The sequence below is a fragment of the Hypanus sabinus genome, chromosome 2 (genome assembly GCF_030144855.1).
Source record: "Hypanus sabinus isolate sHypSab1 chromosome 2, sHypSab1.hap1, whole genome shotgun sequence".
In the NCBI taxonomy this organism is placed as follows: Eukaryota; Metazoa; Chordata; class Chondrichthyes; order Myliobatiformes; family Dasyatidae; genus Hypanus; species Hypanus sabinus.
In genome coordinates, this window is record NC_082707.1 from 129092066 (window position 1) to 129110688 (window position 18623).

General features: G+C 42.4%; 1 protein-coding gene across 5 annotated transcripts in view; it reads right to left on the minus strand.

The window, feature by feature from the left end:
- The window catches only part of smoc1 (SPARC related modular calcium binding 1), a 229340-nt gene that overhangs the window by 90440 nt on the left and 120277 nt on the right, over positions 1-18623 (minus strand). For all 5 annotated transcript variants that reach the window (XM_059954878.1, XM_059954891.1, XM_059954885.1 and 2 more), the window contains exon 9: positions 10043-10125. In XM_059954878.1, coding sequence (XP_059810861.1) covers positions 10043-10125 — 83 coding nt within the window. The remainder of the gene's footprint in view (positions 1-10042; positions 10126-18623) is intronic.

An 18623-nucleotide genomic window follows, 5' to 3' on the forward strand; every position in this document is an offset into this window, starting at 1 on the left:
GCTTAAGCAGTTACAGGAGAATATTCTGGCTGAATGCAAAACCTTCAGCCTAGTCAGTTCCCTCTACCATGGAGAAGGAATAACAGGGGACACTGTGTCAAGCAGTGGGGGAAGTAAGAGGGAACGGTGATTTCTGCCAGAGACAACACTGGGAGCAGGGCCCCTGACAGAAAGTAGGAGTGACTGGACACATTTTTTTTTTCTACTGCTTCCATCAAATTGCATTTGGATTATGAGGTATTCATATTTTCTTTTAAAATAATAAATCTCCCACAAGTGATGGATGGGTCTAAGTTTAAAGCAAATTTATGTCACCATATACAACCCTGTGATTAATTTTCTTGCAGGCATACACAATAAATCCATAATAGAATAATAACCGTAATAGCATCAATGGAAGACCGCACCAACTTGAGCGTTCAACCAGTGTGCAAAAGTCAACAAACTGTGCAAGTATAAAAAGAAAGAAATGGCAATAATAAATAAGCAATAAATATCATGCATAATATTAATGAATGACTGTTAATCTAGCCCAGTGCACTCTCTTCTAGTCGTTCCTGTGGAAAGCTGATCTGAACCAACACAACCAGATAAGCAACTACTGCTCAGAAATCCTGAGGTCAGGCAAAGGGCGATGTAACTGTAGATTTCTTGGCTCTGATGAAGAAGAATCCATCACAAGACCAGAGGTTTTGTTTGTTTGCAAGTGTTACACCTGGAGCGTAATGGATAGAAGCCAGGTGTGAGCCTTTCTTTACATAATAAAGGATCTAACGTGGTCTGATGTGGAGTGTCAAACTGTTTTTCTTCCGCTTGCTTGTGTCATCTTCACAATTTACTGCTTGCATTTTATCCAGCTGCCACTGAGTTCGGGGTTTCTGTCTCTCTACTTGACTCCTTCTGGAGAGTCTGCATTACCCCAACCGCTCAACCTATAACCTTTCAGTCTTTCCCTATTCCCATGGCAACACCATAGTTCCCTCAAAACTCGAGTGACACGGGCTCAACCCTGACCTCCAATGCCATCTGTGTACCATGGGGACACAGATGGCATTTTGACGTGCAGTTGACAAGTTCTCCCTGTACTGTGTGGTCTTTGCCAGGTGTTCCAATTTCAACACGTACCCAAAAGGTGTGCAGATCAGTAGGTTAATTGGCTACTTTTAATTGGCTCTAGTGTTGGTGGATGAAAAGTTCATGAGCTTTTGAGAGAATACATTACAGAGAAATATGGGAGAGAGCAGTAGATGAGATAGACAATAGATGAGCCAGCATTCATTTTATTAGTCAAAAGGTCTCCTACATCCTGATGAAATGAGAATATGCTGTATTCTCCTTATCTCCATTTCCTGCCATCAGCTAGGCTGGTCTTTTAAGATATCTCTTCAGATTTCCTCTTTACATTTGGTCTCCAGCTGTCTTTTCCAGTTGCTCCTGCCCTGTGTTTCTCCCCTCATTTTTCTGTCATGGTAGGGTTGATGCTAATGGGACTGGTGCTCTGGTGTTGTGAGAGAGTACACAGGGGAAGTGGGGGTAGAGGAAGGGTTGGGTCCCAGAATGGGAAAACATGGCGTGGCATGTCAACAAAGGAAGCAACCAACCAACAACAAGCAAGCTGACAGAGGGGATGTCCTGGGCAAAGCCACCCTTGTCAGCTTAGAGATACCAAAGCATGCAGATGCAGAGTCTGGGGCTGGGAGGCTGGCGAGAAAAGGACAGTGCTGTGAAGCACAGTACAGAGACACATGTTGTTATTATTAGGAGGAATAAGTGGAATATCAACTTTGCTTGCCTGCACTAAGCAAATCATTCAAGAGTAACAGCCAAGCACAAGGGAAACAAAATCGCAACACCAGGATAGAATCTCACATTTCCTAGTATTCTGCAGATCAATCCATCTTTATCACTTACACTGCAAACACATTCAACTTCATGAACACTTTGTTGGTCTCTAGTGTAACAGCACCTACCCACCAAAGGCAAAGAATGTAACTTTTTGTGGCCCTGTCTAAAAAGTAATCTTAACTTTAAAACACATGTTGGGCTTCTCTGCTGAAACTTCGTTGAGTTCTGGCAGCACTTGGGTTCCTGCTGTTGAAGCTTATCCCAAACTGAAGTACATAAGCTGATTAAACAAAAGGGGACCCTAGTTTTAGTCTTTCTGCTGGTATGGACCAAATAAGAAACTGTAAGAAGCTACTAAAGCAATAAATTGTAATAAGATTGGACAAGCATGCGCCAACAAGATGAAAATCAATTTTAAAAATCTGCAGGTGCTAAACTGATGTGTAAAACTTGTTCTTGCACCTTTTCCCTTCCCACCACCCAAAAGGTCCTTCTCAGTGAAGCAGCAATTTCCTCCAGTCTCATGTATTGCAACTATGCTACTCACAATATGGTGCTCTCGACCCTGGACAAGCCGCCTGCATTCAGTCTGAGGGGCATCACTGTGGTTGTCTTCCACTCCTCAGCTTTCACACCACTCCAGCTTCTCAGTGCAGGTCTCCAATGCAAGCTTGAAGAACAGGCCTCATCTCCCATCTTGCATCCTTCCAAACTCATTGTCAAATTCCAAAACCTTAGATAACTCAATTTCTGTTAGTATTAAAAATGGGCAATTTGGCTCAAGGTCATTCATCTGTGATAATTGCCTCAGTTTTCCCTCTCCCCATTGGCACTGCTTGACCTGATGGGCATTTCCTACTGCTTAACAATCTTTTGTATTCTCGCTCTTCACCTGCTCTCGTTAACCTATGAATCTACGGCTTAATCCCATGATAATACTCCACAAGTACCATAAGTAGTAACCTGACAGATCAAAATATGACTCATCAGCTATCGGAATTCCATGTTTTCCAGGTTGCATGGGGACAACATGGTACCTTGCATTTTACATGCATTTTACATGCATTTTACATTTTCATTATATTTCCTTATTTAAAACATTTGTCTATTGTTGTTTCTAAATAAACCAATTTGATAATCTAAGTTTACTGTATAGAGTGCTGTTAGCTACTGACATTGACATTTTTCACCGCTCAGCAGGAGTACGTGGTTTTTAAGAGTGCTCTCCCAGGTAGTCTCCCAAGGGGCAGGTCACTCCAAGAGGACTGACAATTCCAACAAAGGGCAGGGCTTTTCCAATCAGAGGCAGCCAGCACTGGTTTTGACCTCTGACCAGTTCCATACCTTGACTCAAAATGTTCTTGAATTGTTCTCCAAATACCTTTTACAAGCTCTTGGTTTCTAGCCTTAGAAAACTTTATTCACCCTGGTGTAAAATCACTTTGCAGGAATCATTGACAGTAAACAGGTCATAAAGTGACACTAAAACATCTTTAAAAAAACAAAAAATCTTTATCACATTTAGCACACAATACTAGATTCCATGAACCATAGCTGGCCAGGATTCACATACTGTGAAAATCTTTCCAAACTGAGAGACCTATAATTGAGTTTATATGAAAAGACAGTTTTATTTTCATATATCAGTGAGAAGTGTTCCACATGGGCCAATACACAAGGCCAAATGAATTTCTCAAACTAAACCGTGGACCTTCCAGACTGCTTACAGCACGGATCCACGCAGGATTTGGAATCAGCATGGCACAAGTTGCCAGAGATATCCCATTGCTATTCCTTCTACACAGTTCAAGCCTAGGTCACATTAGTTAATGTTGCTGAGCTAGTCAGCAAGTTAAATCCCCATTACTTATTTCTTTCTGCTTTAGCCTACATCCTCTGCTACACAGAAACAACATTATTGGTTTTTAGCCATTCTTCTTACCATCCTATTTCCTGTAAAAACTCTATTCCCTTTTCTCAGCTATTTCATCTCTCTCACATCTGTTCCCAGGATGGAGCATTCCTTTGTAGGAGATCAGAGATGTCCTCTTCCTTCAAAGAATACTGTTTCTCTTCCTCCACCACTGGACGCTCCATTGACCTGCATCTCCTCCATTTCCTGAACGTCTTCACTCACCCGTCTTCCTGCTGCCTTAATAGAGATGTTTACCACCAAACACATCTTTACCTCCCCCCGCCAACTCTGTTTTCAGCAGGGCCCACTCCCCCCACCATGATTCCCTTGTTCATTCATCCCTCCCCGGTAATCTTTTAACAATTTTAATCCCTGTGCCCGTTCCCATTATGAAATGCCGGTCCATGGTCTCTTCTGCCACAATGAGGTGTGGAGGAGCAACACCTCATATTCCTTCCAGGTAGCCTCCAATCCAATGGCATGAACATCAATTTCTCCAGCTTCCAGTAATATTCCCCCTGTCCCTTCCCTCTTCTTCATTTCCTCACCCTGGTCTCTTACCTCTTCTTCTCACCTGCCTATCATCTTCCTTTGGTGCCCCTCCTTCCCTTTCTCCCATGGTCTACTCTCATCTCCTATCAGATCCCTTCTTCTCCAGTCATTTGCCTTCTCCACCTATCACCTCCAAGATTCTTACCTCACCTCCACCCCCCACCACCCTTTTATTCTGGCATTTTCTATACTTATCTGGTGCTGATGAAACACCGACTCTGTACTCATTTCTATAGAGGAACTCTCTAGGAGTTCCTCCATCGTTTTGTGTTTGTTACTTTGAGTTTTTCTCTGGCTATTACAATTTTGTATCGATCAAAGACACAACTACTGTATGTGGTTCTGGTCACCACATGACAAGTATGGCATGATTCAGTTGAAAGAGGGTCCCAAAAAGATTCACAGAAATATTTGACTGTTTATTTATTTAGAGATAATGGGCCCTACCAGCCCAAAGAGCCTGCAATGCCCAATTACACTCATGTGACCGATTAACCTACAAAGCTGTACTTCTTTGGAATGCGGGAGGAAACCGGAGCACCAGAAGCAAGCTACACGATAGTGTGAGGAAAACACAAACTCCTTACAGACTGCGGTGGAGTTGAGCCTGGGTCACAAGCGATGTAATACTATCGTGCTGCCCTAATCATCGCCTGGACTGGAGGGTTTGAGTAATAGGGAGAGATTGTAAAGGCTAGGACTGCTTTCCCTTAAGCAAAGGGGACAGAGGGGAGACCTCTTACAGCTTTATACAGTTATGAGGGGCATAGGTAATGTACCTTCTTCTCTTAATTGTATAAACCCGTGAAGTCCACATTGAGAGTGATGGGTAAACAGGCAATCTGCCAGAAGAGGTGATGAAGGAAAGTACAATTACAACACTTAAACAATATTTGGACAGGTACATGGATAGGAAAGGTTTAGAAGGTTATGGGTGATAAACAGGCAAATGGATTTTAGTGGAGGTGGCCATCTTGGCCAGCATAGATGAGTTCCCATGTTCCATGGGAACTCTGAAGATATAAATTGCTGAAACTCCCTGAAACTCTGAAGATATAAAATTGCTCTTCAGCCTTCAAGACCATGAAGGGAACTACTTTGCAAACAATAAAACTGCTTCATTTCACCAGAGCCACAAACGTAATTAGATCATACAGTTGAATAAGATTACTTGCCTCCATCAATGTTGCAAATACCACAGCAACTGTCCATATTCTAATCATAAGTAATTCATTGTCATTCATTAAGTTTATAAAGATAGCATGTTAAAAAGGAATGAGGCATTATGGACATCCTGTGGTCACAAGTTAAGGCCTATGATGGAAGATGCGATTCTTCTTCTCAGGCACTCAGGATTAGGGGAGGGGAGTGAGGAGTCACTTTAATTTGGGCTTTATGGGTTATGAGGTGGCCGATGAAGTGTTTTGGGGGTTGGCGATGAAACATACCGAATCCTGCCTGAGAAGCATCGTGGATCTGCTCTAATTTGCCTTCTGGAGCAACAGGTCCACAGCAGATATCATCTCATTGGCTCTTCGCTCAACCCTGGAACATCCGGACAGCAAAGATGAATACACCAGGATGCTCTTAATAGACTCTTGAATCAAAGGAGATAACTTCACTCAACATCACTTGCCCCATCATCAAAATATTCCCACAATCTAAGGACTCAATTTCAATGACTCTTCATCTCATGTTCTCAGTATTTATTGCCCATTTATTTATTATTTTTTTCTTTTTGTATTTGCATCATTTGCATCCTTTTGCACATTGGTTGAAGGTCCAAATTCTTGTGGTCTTTCATTGATTATATTATGGTTATTATTCTATTGTGGACATTGAGTATTCCTGCAAGGAAATGAATCTCAGGATTGTATATGGAGACATATATGTACTTTGACCTTTGACGTGGGAAGCACAAACTCTTATCACAGACAGGACAACAGCGCTTTCCAGGGTGGGAATGCAAGGAAGTGTACTCCTCCCTCTGCTTATACTCCTGCATGCTCCCCCTCCACCCGATCTCCTGAATACCATCACGGACACTCAGTCTCCACTGTGAGTGGAGTCAGCAGAAACATTACATCTTTTTCCAAGGATGCTTCGAGTATAATCCTTGAACCTTCATCCCTTTCCACCTGGTAATCTCTCCCTATGACAGAGCTAGACTATATCCCCCATTGTATTTAACTCTGTGTTCCAGAAAAAAAAGGAAAAGAAGGAGATACCCATCTTTGTGCATTTAATATTTCAGTAATATTGTAAATACATTGTTTGATTATACCTCCTTTGTTGTGTACATAATTCATTATGGGTTATATGTAAAAGTACGTGAATGGCATACGTCATCACACCATGTCATAAGTGCATACCTCACTGGACATCAGTTATCCCCGGCTCTGTGTTTTTCTTTCAATTATTTTTATGTTTTGGAGTTACAAAACTAAACATTCATGACTTTAGAATACAAATGGGAGGTAGCAGCAGCAAAAAAAAAATCAATAATAACTATAAATGTCTGGTAAACAGGGCACCAGTCAAGACTTGGCAATCTTGAGTATGGAAGCAAGTTCCAAAGTACTCATCCACAATCCACAATGAAGGGAAAAGTAGCAAAGTTCAGGGCAGCTAGGACAGACGCACTCAGACTGACCCCTGCCATTGTTCTAAAGTGTCTGAGCTTGGCCAGCCTTTAATGTGGTTGCGGAATTCAGTCTGGAGCAATTATTGTTTCCCCAGTTCTGATCTTTGGCAAATGGGAACAGTTTAGGATTTCTCACTCCATGGCTGGATGGAGCAAGACTTAAAAACCACGGGCGACCATAAAACAACTATTCATCAAATGCTATTAAACGTGGTGGAGCCTGTCCCATCTAGCATGGGCATTTTGTCAAGGAACTGAAGAGACAGTTGCCAAAAGTTACACAATATACCATTAAATTTACAGTTCTAATTCAACCAAACAAATATAGATATTAAATGCTTCTTCAGACTTTAAGAAGAATTTCCTTTAGAGGGGACACTTGGTGCTGTGGGCATTAAATCAACTAGTTATTAGACTGTAAAGAATGCTTATATTTACGATAACCATTTATGCCTGCTGTTAATTATTTATGTGAAATAGAATTTTCAAGGGATTATTGTTAGTCATACTATTGTTATCTGGATAGTAACTAGGTCATCTGTGAATGCACAATCCAGTCAGTAAATTTTCTTGCTTGAAGTTTGCCCATTTTCCAACTTTCCCCAGCGGCCAGAACACATCAGGATTAGCATCCTTCTAGTTCAATCTAGTATAGGTTGGAATAGAGCAGAATTCACTTCACCCATGCCAAAGAAAGTACAAGCCCTTGATCTACATAGATAGGGAAGGTGTAGAGGGATGCAGGCAAATGAGATTGAAGTAGAAAGGCATCTCAGACAGCAGGGACAAATTGGGCCAAGGAGCCAATTTCTATGCTGTGTTTGAATTTGAACCATTCTCAACCATAATTATCTTTCAAGTGTGCTCAACCAGTCAATATATTGCAGGCTCCTCCAAACAGTGATGAAGTAAATAGATAGTTAATCCATTAGTTTACAGACTAATTTTGGTCAGGAAACCAGTGATAGTTGCCCTGAAATGGTAACAGAGGATCCACTGAACAAACTGGGAAGAATACATGGGGTCTCAGTTTAATGCTTCACCCAAAACGATAAGCCATGTCTCCAGCAGCACACAACTGCTTGAAATGGACACAAGAGGCCCTGCCTGAATGAACCAGCTCAACAATTACTTCCTGCAACTCATGCTCTTAAGTGCAATTTCAAACTTGGAGCAGAAATAGTGTCAAGAAATTACTCCCAGGTTAGTGGCACAAAGCAATATTTATTCATCTCATTGCAGCATCCTCTGAAATAAAAGGGAGGCTTTCAGAGAGCTGTGCCACTGTGAAGAGCATTTCACAGTAACAGCTTGAGAATGAAGCACTCAAAGGGCACAATTGTATTACAATCAAACCTCTCTCTGTTAGAACTTCACCGCAACATCAGAAAATTGCACTTTAACAATACTATGCAATGATTCAATAGACTGTAGGGAGTCTATAATGTTCTGCAATGGAAAAGTAGTAATGAGCACTTCTCGACCTATCCTTTTGCCTCGCTCCTGAAGTAAGTCACTTTGCTCATCTTATGCACGTTCTGCATCAGGGCGTAGCTTCAGGCCAATGCTCTGCTTGGAGCATTGCAACGGAAACCTGGACCACATTGTCCTGGGAATAGCCAAAGGACACTGTTGGGACAAATAGGTCTTCCCACTGCAGCAAGGAGCCAGGTAAACTGGGAAATAACTTTCAACCTCTGGATCCCCAGCCTGCCTCAACCTCCCACCACCGTAATTCTCCAAACCTGTTGTACGACCTGGCCACCAGCAGAAAAACATAGCCTCCCTCCCCCACACCATCCCGTCCTAAACCTGCACCATTCAAATGCTGTCATATGCAGCCACAGCTCCACACTCCAAAGGGGAAGGGGAACGTGCAGCAGGGGGCCAACAGCTACAAGGGCTACTGGTGCTGCTATTGCTCCACCCAGCCAACACACTCCAATTTCTAACCACATCCTGCATTATAAGTGCAGTAAATTACTCCAGACGCCTCACAGAACACATAGTCTCAAAAGGAAATATTAGAAAAGACAATCAAACTCTGGATCAAAGGAGATCAGCCTAATAGCAGAGAGCAGAACATGTGCAAAGCGGCATCTGTGCAAGGAGACACTGACAAATAATTCCATGTCATTAAGCAGCTAACTGATGAGTGGCAATTTCGGAGTATGGTTACGATCGCCTTTGCAAGTAAGAATACTTATATTACACAGCTAGATAGAGCATGATCTATGGGAAAATTGATTTTCAACCAAATTAAGCACATTTAACGTCAGATTGTGACTGCCTCGTGGCTCGGAGAAATTTGAAGCTGCTGTGTGTTAAACCTGCAGAAAAAGCAAAAGGTCACCTCCTCCCTGATATTCAAGTCTTACTGAATATTTCTCACCAGAGCAGGAGGTAGACTTAAGACATTCCTGAGCTATTGAGGTTTTACCATATTCACTGGGAACAATTGAACTGCTTAGCTTCAAATATTCTTGCAAGTCAGTAATTCATTTGACAGACTAGCTTTGTATTGCACAGATTGCCTACTCATCTCCACAGAATCTTTCAATATTGCTTCCTATTCAACACGTTCTGCAGCACTTCAGTTTCATTATGGAAAAAGCTCAGAGACACTGTTGTTTCATTCTCTTATACTTTCACAACTGTGCCCTGGGAAGTCTTTTTTTGTTTTGACTTGCTTGGATCAGTACCAACCAGATACAGACTGAGCAAAAGCTGATATGGTTTCAAGGTCTCCAAACCTGAGTAGCTGGTAGCTGAGATCCTATATCATATAAATCAATTCTTTATGCCCTCAATAGATCAGAATTTTTAAAAATGTATTGTAAAACATCAGCACTGCCAGGGAAGGAACATTTCATGTGGAGAGCTCCTATTCTCTTGTAATTAACCATCACTATTTTGGAGGGCAGCATCTGTAACCAATTAAATGTCAATTAGTCAAATCACATGTGGCACTTGTACAGGGCAATCATCCATAACTGCTGAATGACTGCAAGATGGGCTAGTGGTTTCCCTGCAATAGACAGTGATCACTCCCTGCTGTGTGGGTGAAGTATGAAGTAATGGCTCACCTTGTAGCTCCTTGTCCTTGAACGGATCGTCGCCCTCGATGAGCTTGGATCGGGCGTTGCTGTCACAGTTAGGTGTCTGGTATCTGAAAGAAACAAGGGCAGCACTCAGAAACCTGTGGGCCTGCTGCCAGTCCTCCTGCGATCCATTACTAATCTGATCATGGCGAGTTCACGTTTGCTAAACTGCTGCAGCTCCAGAGCAAGATAAGAGTGGAGACCTATCTCAGCCACAGGTAAATTTAACCATATCACCGCACACCAACCTGGTAATGAGCAGCACCATGATTGGTCTGGCCCTCCCCTCATGGTCCCTTCTTCTCCTCCACAAGTCCTTTCTTCTCATCTCCTTGCACTCTCCTGGTTTTCCCCCTCCTAATCATCCTGACAAGAATGTTTGACCTCAAACGTTAACCCGATATCTCCTTCCACAATGCCTAATCTTCTGCGCACTTCCAGCATCTTCTGTTTTGACTTCAGACTTCCAGCTTCTGCAGTTTTTGATGTTCTCAGCTAATTATCTAATCAATTAGATTAGTATCTGTCCTCACTTTCCCTGCTAATGTTTACAGTAAACCCCGGGTGACCACCTCTGCCAGGATTATCCACAATTTTTTTAACGGAATTATTGTTTGTGGTACTAGTAAGGTGGGGCGTGGGTGCTTTTGCCTTGTCATAAGGGATTCTCAGACCATCCCAGAGCCAACCACACCACTGTAGGTCACGAATAACGTGAAGGCAAAATTAAGCGTGGGAGTAGACCGCTGAGCCTCTCTACTCAGTGCCCATCTCAACCCTACATTCACCTGAGAAAATAACAGATCTTCTCCTGAAGGACATTATAAACCAATGGGTTTTTGATAACAATCCGACAGCATTATGCTCATTGGTACTAATGACTAGATTTTCTTCTAAGATTACAGTTAGGAAATGTGTCAGATTTGAAATTTGGATTTCTGAAATATTAAGACAGGAACTTAACCTCTCTACCGACATCAGACCCTGGTAATTCTCATATCTTTTAATCGCTTGGACCGTTACTACATCAAAGTCCTGTGCTATTGCAAATGAGAGTTAGCTTCCATGCCCCTCCTGGTTCAAGGTGGATTAATTTTATGGTTTAACCTGATCTATGCTGCTGAGTCCTTTTGTTTTGACTAGGAAACCACAATAGTAATTGTACCACTTGTTCTGAGAAACGCAAGTTCCCTCTGGCATAATCAAAGAGACCTCCCAACCCAGTCATTCTCTCTTCAGTCAGGTTTAACTTTTAACTACCTTGATGTATGGCAGGCAAAGCAGAAGCTTCACACTGCACCTCGCTGGCAATAATAAACCAAACTCGGCACCACTATAACCCAAGCCACCTGCAATTCGACTGCTACAAGAATGTTTGTTCTCCATTGGTATTAGCCAATCCTTGTACAGAGCAATAATACAAAGCCACTGTGACCAAATGAAACTGCAAAATCACTCAGTGCACCGCGCTGACCTAGCACCTCATGAACTTTGACTGACTCCTGTGGGGCCCCAGTGTTATCCCAAAGCAAAGTGACATCAGAGTGAACAAAGTGTTTTGGCACCTGTAACAACATCTGACCAGATTAATCACACCAGTGGGTTGCAAAATAATTTTTCATTTGCAGCAGATTTCAATTGGAAAACACTGCTTAAATAGACACAAAAAACTGTGCACTTGGGAGACACAAGCAAACAGCAGGGAAGCAAATAATATTTTCACCTAATCCTCACAGCCCTGTTTAGCTTCTGTTTTCACACTGTGCACTGGCTTAGTAAAGGACTGATTAACCCGCAAGTGTAAAAGATGTACCGTTGTTGCACTTCTGACTAATTTCTCAGGCGTATGGCTAATTGGAACCAAAAGTAGCTGGGTGAAAGGAGAGGAACAATGAATGAGTGTTTATTGATCAGCCCTTGCTGTCTGGGATACGCATTTTCAACCTGGATATGAATGTAGAAAGTGGGCTAAGTAAGTTCGTGGGTGACATGAAAGCAGGTGCAATGACAGACAATAAGTAAGGTTGTCTAATGCTACAGTAGGATGTACAGTGCATTAGTTGGAAGGCTGGCCAGAACATCGGCAGGTAGCAATCCTGGCAAGCGGAAGGTGAAGAATTTTGGAAAATCAAACAGAGTAGGCCAGATAACAGAAAGACCTAGGAGGGTGCAAGTCCAAGAACATGGTTCCCTGAAAGTGGCAAAACAGATAGATAAGGTGGTAAAGAAGGCATAAGGTATGCTTGCCTTTATAGGCCAGGTCCTTACTTTGGCCTCTTACATCTTTTCACCTGCCTTTCACCTCCCCTTGGTGCCCCTACTTTCTTCCTTGATCCATTCTCCCCTCCTACCATATTCCTTCCTCTCCAGCCTTTTATCTTTCCCACCCACCTAGCTTCAAATATCCCCTTCTAGCTATCCTCCTTCCCCTCCTCCCACCTTTTCATTCTGGTGACTTTCCCCTTCCTTTCCAATCCTGAAGAAGTATCTTCACCTGCAACATCAACTGCTTTTTCATTTCCATGGATGCTGCCTTACCTGCTGAGTTCCTCCAGTGTTTAGTGTGCATGGTTACAAAAGATAGAAGCTGGGACATTAAATCGCCAGTGGCTAGACTGTACTTGGTACAGAATATGTGCAGTTTAGATTACCTGATTATAGGAAGGATGAGGCAATGTTGGAGAGAGCGCAGAGGAGATTCGTCTGTACTGGTGCTGGAATCAAAGGACTTTAGAGAAGGGGAAATATTGGGTAGACGAGGAGCACAGGAGGCTGAGGGGTGATCTGACAGAGATATGCAAAATGATGAGAGGTACAGATTGAAGAGATTAAAGGGAAAGGTGCTGGAGGCACCCGCACCTGATAGATGTAGAACCGTCATTAGACCTTCGTTTGAAGATTAGTCTCTCTGCTGTGTATTTGGAACATGACAGCAGACTTGCAGAACTGAGCAAAAGTCTAAGGCACAAGTATATGGCTAGGGTCCCTAGGACTTTGCCCAATACTGTATTTGCTAACGTGGAGCGGAGAGTGAGTTTGTAAATTTGGCGGGAGCAAAGGATGTTGGGAATGGCAAAGATGGAGCGCCATGGGAGGGGATGGGACAGGTGGCAGAGAAGGAGTGCCAGGGATGGGTGGTGTGGGTGCAGACTCAACCAGCCCTGAGGCACCAGACAAGGTCATTTGATTCCAAACAGTTGTTTTATTGATCACTCCAGAAAGTCTCTCCAGTGCTTCCCACTCCCTTCCCCTTTTCACCAACCATGATCCCCCTCTCCCTGAAACTTTCCCACTCTCAGTCAACAACAGAGACCCATATCAGAATCAGGTTTAACAGCACTCACATAGGTCATGAAATTTGTTTTTATTTGTGGTAGACTACAGTGCAATACATAAAATTATAAAAGTACAGTGCAAAAGCCTTGGGCACCCAAGCTATATCTAATGTGCCTAAGACTTTCTCCACATTAATGTAGATATAGTGGAGAGAACTGGGTTTACTCCGTGGGTCTGACTATAAATGAATACATTCTAGAAAATGTTCCTCCAGCTGGGCTCAACTGTGGGGGCAAATTTAGTTTCTGTTTCCTGATACTCAAGGGGTATCAGCTTGCAGGACTCAATGTGTTCAACTCTGCTGATTTCAACAGAACCGTACGATAGGAGGAGAGCACTCCACCAGCGTCGACTACCTGCGCACCACAGATCGAGTTCTCCTTCAAATAATCTGGGAAGAGAGGCAATCAGGAAAGAGAAATACTTCTACTACAGATCGACTCTCACTCCCTTTCCATCTTTCCGTGTTCCCGGGCCAGCGCCCAAAGGGCACTGAGCGTGTACAATGTCACCTGCTGGTGGAGGGTTATTGACTGTGTTCTGCCCAAAGCTGGCTGGTCTTCCGGTGTACGAGGTCGTCACATTGTAAGGTTCAGGACCACATGCTGAGTTTGGCCTTGAAACTTGGTGCAGTCACTGAAAAGGTTAGGTAGGGTAAGGTCAAAATATAGGGCTTTCCCGCCAGTGCATATCCAAGAGCTGGGTCTTAACCCTCATGGAATATGTGCAGACTAAAGTATCAACGTATGACGCAGAACTGTATGGCACAAGAACAGGCCCTTTGGCCCATGAAGTCGTGCCAAACTAATTAAACACCCAACTAAACTATTCCCCTCTCTTCTCCATATCCCTCCATTCTTTGCATATTCATGTGCCTATGTCGGAGTGTCTTAAATACCTCTATTTTATGTGCCTCCACTAGTCCCCTAGGAAGTGCATTGCCCACACCCAACACTGCGTAAAAGTAACTTACCCAACACATCTCCTTTGAAATTCCCCCCCCCCCCCCACCCCGACTCACTTTAAATGTTTATCCTGCTGATGTAAATGAATCTTGTTAAGAAGAACAGGTCTTGTGCACGACGGCACATTAGTGTGTTAGCATATACTGTATGGTTTATACAAGTACATATTAATAATAAAATATATCTTGGTAATAATTAAAATAAAAATGGTCTGTCTTCTCTGGGCATCATCTATTCTGGTATGTGAGTTTACAAGAATGAGGAGTGAACTTACTGAGATGCATAGGATCCTAGGGGGGCCAAGTTGAAATGTTTGCACAGGTAGGTAAACCTCATGAGGACATAGTTACAAAATCAGGAGTTAGTCATCTGAAACTGAGGTGAGTAGGAACTCCACACAGAGGAGGTCAATCTCTAGAATTCTCTACCCCGGATGATTGGAAGTGGATACATTTTTGAAAATCTGGGGGTTTAGGCTATGGGAAACTGTCATCCATCTCACACTGAATGGTGGAGTAGGCTTGAAGAACTGAGTGGCCTGCTGTTGCTTCTCATTTCTTGTGTGCGTTTATTTCAATCTCACCCTTAATCATCACGTAAACCGTAACAATGCAAATGTTATTAAAGAAAGCATTTCATTCATTTTCAATTCATTGGTTGGCCTATTTTGTTCCAAATGCTGCTTCCACTTAGATACAAAGCATTCAAATCTTAACAATTTTCCTTCAATTGACCTAATTCACCAATGCACCATTTCAGTTAAACTCTGACATGGAATTTATTTTACTGAGCTCCAAGAAAAAAGTTATCTTAAGCCTGAGTAGACCAGAACTGCACCCATTTCTGGCTCTCCTCGTGTCCAATGGGAAATCTGAATGCTGACTACAGGATTATCTTTGCACTAGAAGCTTATGTGCATATTAAGACTCCTCAAAATGATGTGAACAGCAGCGCAATGCCAAAATTTCATCTCCAGAATGATTTCCAAACTTGCTGGTCTCAAGTTGTTTTTACTTGTGAAGAACCCCTTTTCCCTGAAACTTAAAGGGCCAATCCTCAGTCTGCATTCATCGCCCTGACCAATGTCTGTGAGCTTAGATGTGGCTGGACTGCCTTGCCCATCAAGACCAGGGTCAACTTTACTCTCAGCTTCCTGACCCCAGGATCACTGCAGCCTGCTGCTGTTGATCATCTCCGCCACATTTTGCAGCCTGCAGCCCTCTCCTGCATTAGGGAGGACACTCAAGGGGAGGAGACCTCATTTGTTTTTTTTCACCCTTCAGTCTAGAGGAACTGGAAGTGGAGGCGTGGATATCTGTCTGTGGCATGACCTTTCCCGAAGTGCTGACATTTATCGACTGTCATCCAGCAGTAATACACGCTGTAGAGACCCTCTTATCAGCTTCTGCCAGAAAATACCTGCTTGTCTCCCGGGAGAGTCTGCACTGCACCTTTAAACAGAGACACATCTCTGTACCCACTGCTCTCCATCAGCTCATCCAGCTCCCTCTGAAACTCTCTATTGTCCCAAAGTTTTCTTCAAGCCGGGGCTCTCTGGAGATGGAATAGTGTTGTTCATTTTGTGGAATGTAAGTATTGGCATCCCAGCTCAAAGAAGCTGAGCCAAGTGACAGCAACTAAAGTTTTCCAACAGGCCAGCTGACAGTGAATTTTTCACAGAAATCCAATCACACTGCTCTGGGAACCTTGCTAATAAAGATCATAATGTCTAATGGGCTTACACAAACAACATTAAGTTGAAAAAGAATGATGTCTTAATGGCATTAAGATACAAGGATTCAAAGTACATTTATTATCAAATTGTGTATGCAATATGCAACTCTGAGATTCGGGTTTCCCACAGATAGCCACAAAACTAAGAAAACCATGGAACCCATTCAAGAGGAGAAAAAACACCAACCCCCTTCCTTCCCCACGTGTGAAAAAAAACAAATTGTGCAAACAATGTAAAAAAAAGTGAAAACACAGAACACAAGACACAAAAATCAAAAGGCATATTTCAGGTCAGCTCAGTGTTCCTTATCTGCAGGGTGCCCTGATTCAAAAATCACCCATCCTAGCTACAAAAAAAAGGGTAACCAGAAGCCGGAGCAGATCATAAATGTGAATTATTAGTCCACAATCCACAAACCATGTTGATTAAACCCTTAATCGAGTAATTTCCAGACTTGTCTCTTCCTGTATCACAATGCTTTTCACTGTTGCTTTGTTCTTTTTCCCTGGCACTTTCCTTTAAATCTCTAACCTTTCCCTAAATTGACCCCCAACTTTCCATTGTACTGATTTAAGGTCATGTTTATAGTCCTATCAGGTTCTAGCCTGGTTTAACTCAGCCCGTCTCAACAGAATAGATCTTTCTTGCACAGTACTCGTTTGTAAGTGAAGTGATGTCTGTCCAGATGAAGGAAACATGTATCATCACCACCAAGGCCTGCCAATCCTCACTGAGCATTTAACACTATTTCTATGGTAACAGTTACTAAAACAGAAGAGATTGATTATGTTGTTAAATCAGTTCTTCTGCCATCCTAGATTTATTCCAAATACAGTGGATTCTGGTTAATAGGGCCTTTGGTTAATCAGGGCAGTTGCTTATTTGGGATAACTTTTAAAGAACAAAAACAAATTGCCAGGATGCCCTTCATTTATTTGGGACACTATGCTGCTTAATTGGGGCAGGAAGCTTGCCAAGCAGGTTCCAACTGGGGTCAGTCAAGTTCACCTGTGCGCCCATTAGACACTACACCGTGCTTAGAGCAAACAGGTTTTAAATAGCATCAGCTGCGTGTGTTTGCTCAAAAACAGTGATTTTTTTTCTTTAAATCATTGATAGTTGGTGAGAAGTAAACAACGAGACAACTCCAAACTATGTTTCTCACTGCAGTTTCAAGCATTCGGGTTTGGAAATGCCACAAATGGCCGGGAGTGAAAATTAAATGATTTCACTACTTCAAGAAGTCAGGAACTAAGAAAAATTTGATGGTATCAACAACTATTTTGAATGTTACTATGGAAAAGATTTGGAGGATGCAATCATCAAAAGTATTCTGTGAAGGCAGTCTATTATCCGCACTAAGTGTCGATGCTGATTTTGTTCATTACATTCTCTGGATGAATGAGAACTAATACAGTTTTATATTACTATAGTATTATTGGTAGTGTTCATTTAAACACATTATTTGTTACTTAGTTTGTCTTTTTTATACCATTTTAAGTATTTCCATGAAACTTGGGGCAGCTGTTTAATTGGGCCAAAATTGTGTCCCAATTAACTGGAATCCACTGTACCTTGACATCATTCAAAAGGCTGGAATGTTTTCTGGATAATTTTGCTGTAGTTGGAACTTTGAGCTTCTATATTTTGTTTAAATTCAGCTGTTTAATACCATCAAAAGGGATAGTGTCTCTTTAGAGTGTGAGCTCATTGCAGAGAATGGAGCTTTATTCAAGCAGCAGACATTACATATTTATTGGGCTGAATCGTGCTGGAAAAGTAGCGCTGCGTTAACGATGTAGCGCAGGCCCGAATCGGTCAGCAAACTCAAAACCAGTCAGCAGATATGCTGCAAAGAGTGAATTTGCAAAAAAATTGATTTACACTGCAACACTATTGGTTTTATACATTCAACAAGGTGCTCTCAACCTTCTAGTTCTCCATAGGAGCTTCTGGAATTCTTAAAGAGGCTCATTAAACTCAAAGCAGGGAATTAAATCGGATTGTTTCATGATGTGATGATTGTTAACCTCATCAGTCTTGAAAGGGAGAATTTAAATTGTTAAATCACTCGATTTCATTTGTTGGCAATGTTACCAAGGCCAACTTCAAATGCCACTGTTTAATCTTACTCTCACTTCTCTTCACCTGCCTGTCACCATCTTCCCTTTCTCCTGTGGTCCACTCTCCTCTCAGATTCCTCCTCCTTCAGCCTTTTACTTTTTCCACCTATCACCTCCTAGCTTCTCACTTCATTGCCCCCTCCCCTATCCTCTCATCTTCCCCTTCACTGGTCTTACCCATCACTTGCCAGCTTCTCATTCTGGCTTCTTCCCTGCTCCTCCCCAGTTCTGATGAAGGGTCCCAGCCCAAGTGCTTAGATGCTTCCTGACCTGCTGAGTTCCTCCAGCATTTTATGTGTGTTTCCCTTTTTGACATTATTTCCTCTCTTTAATCTGGTTGAGAATAGATCTGATTTGTTAAAAACCTGGAACTCGAGCTCATTTCACTAGTTATACTACAAGTGGGG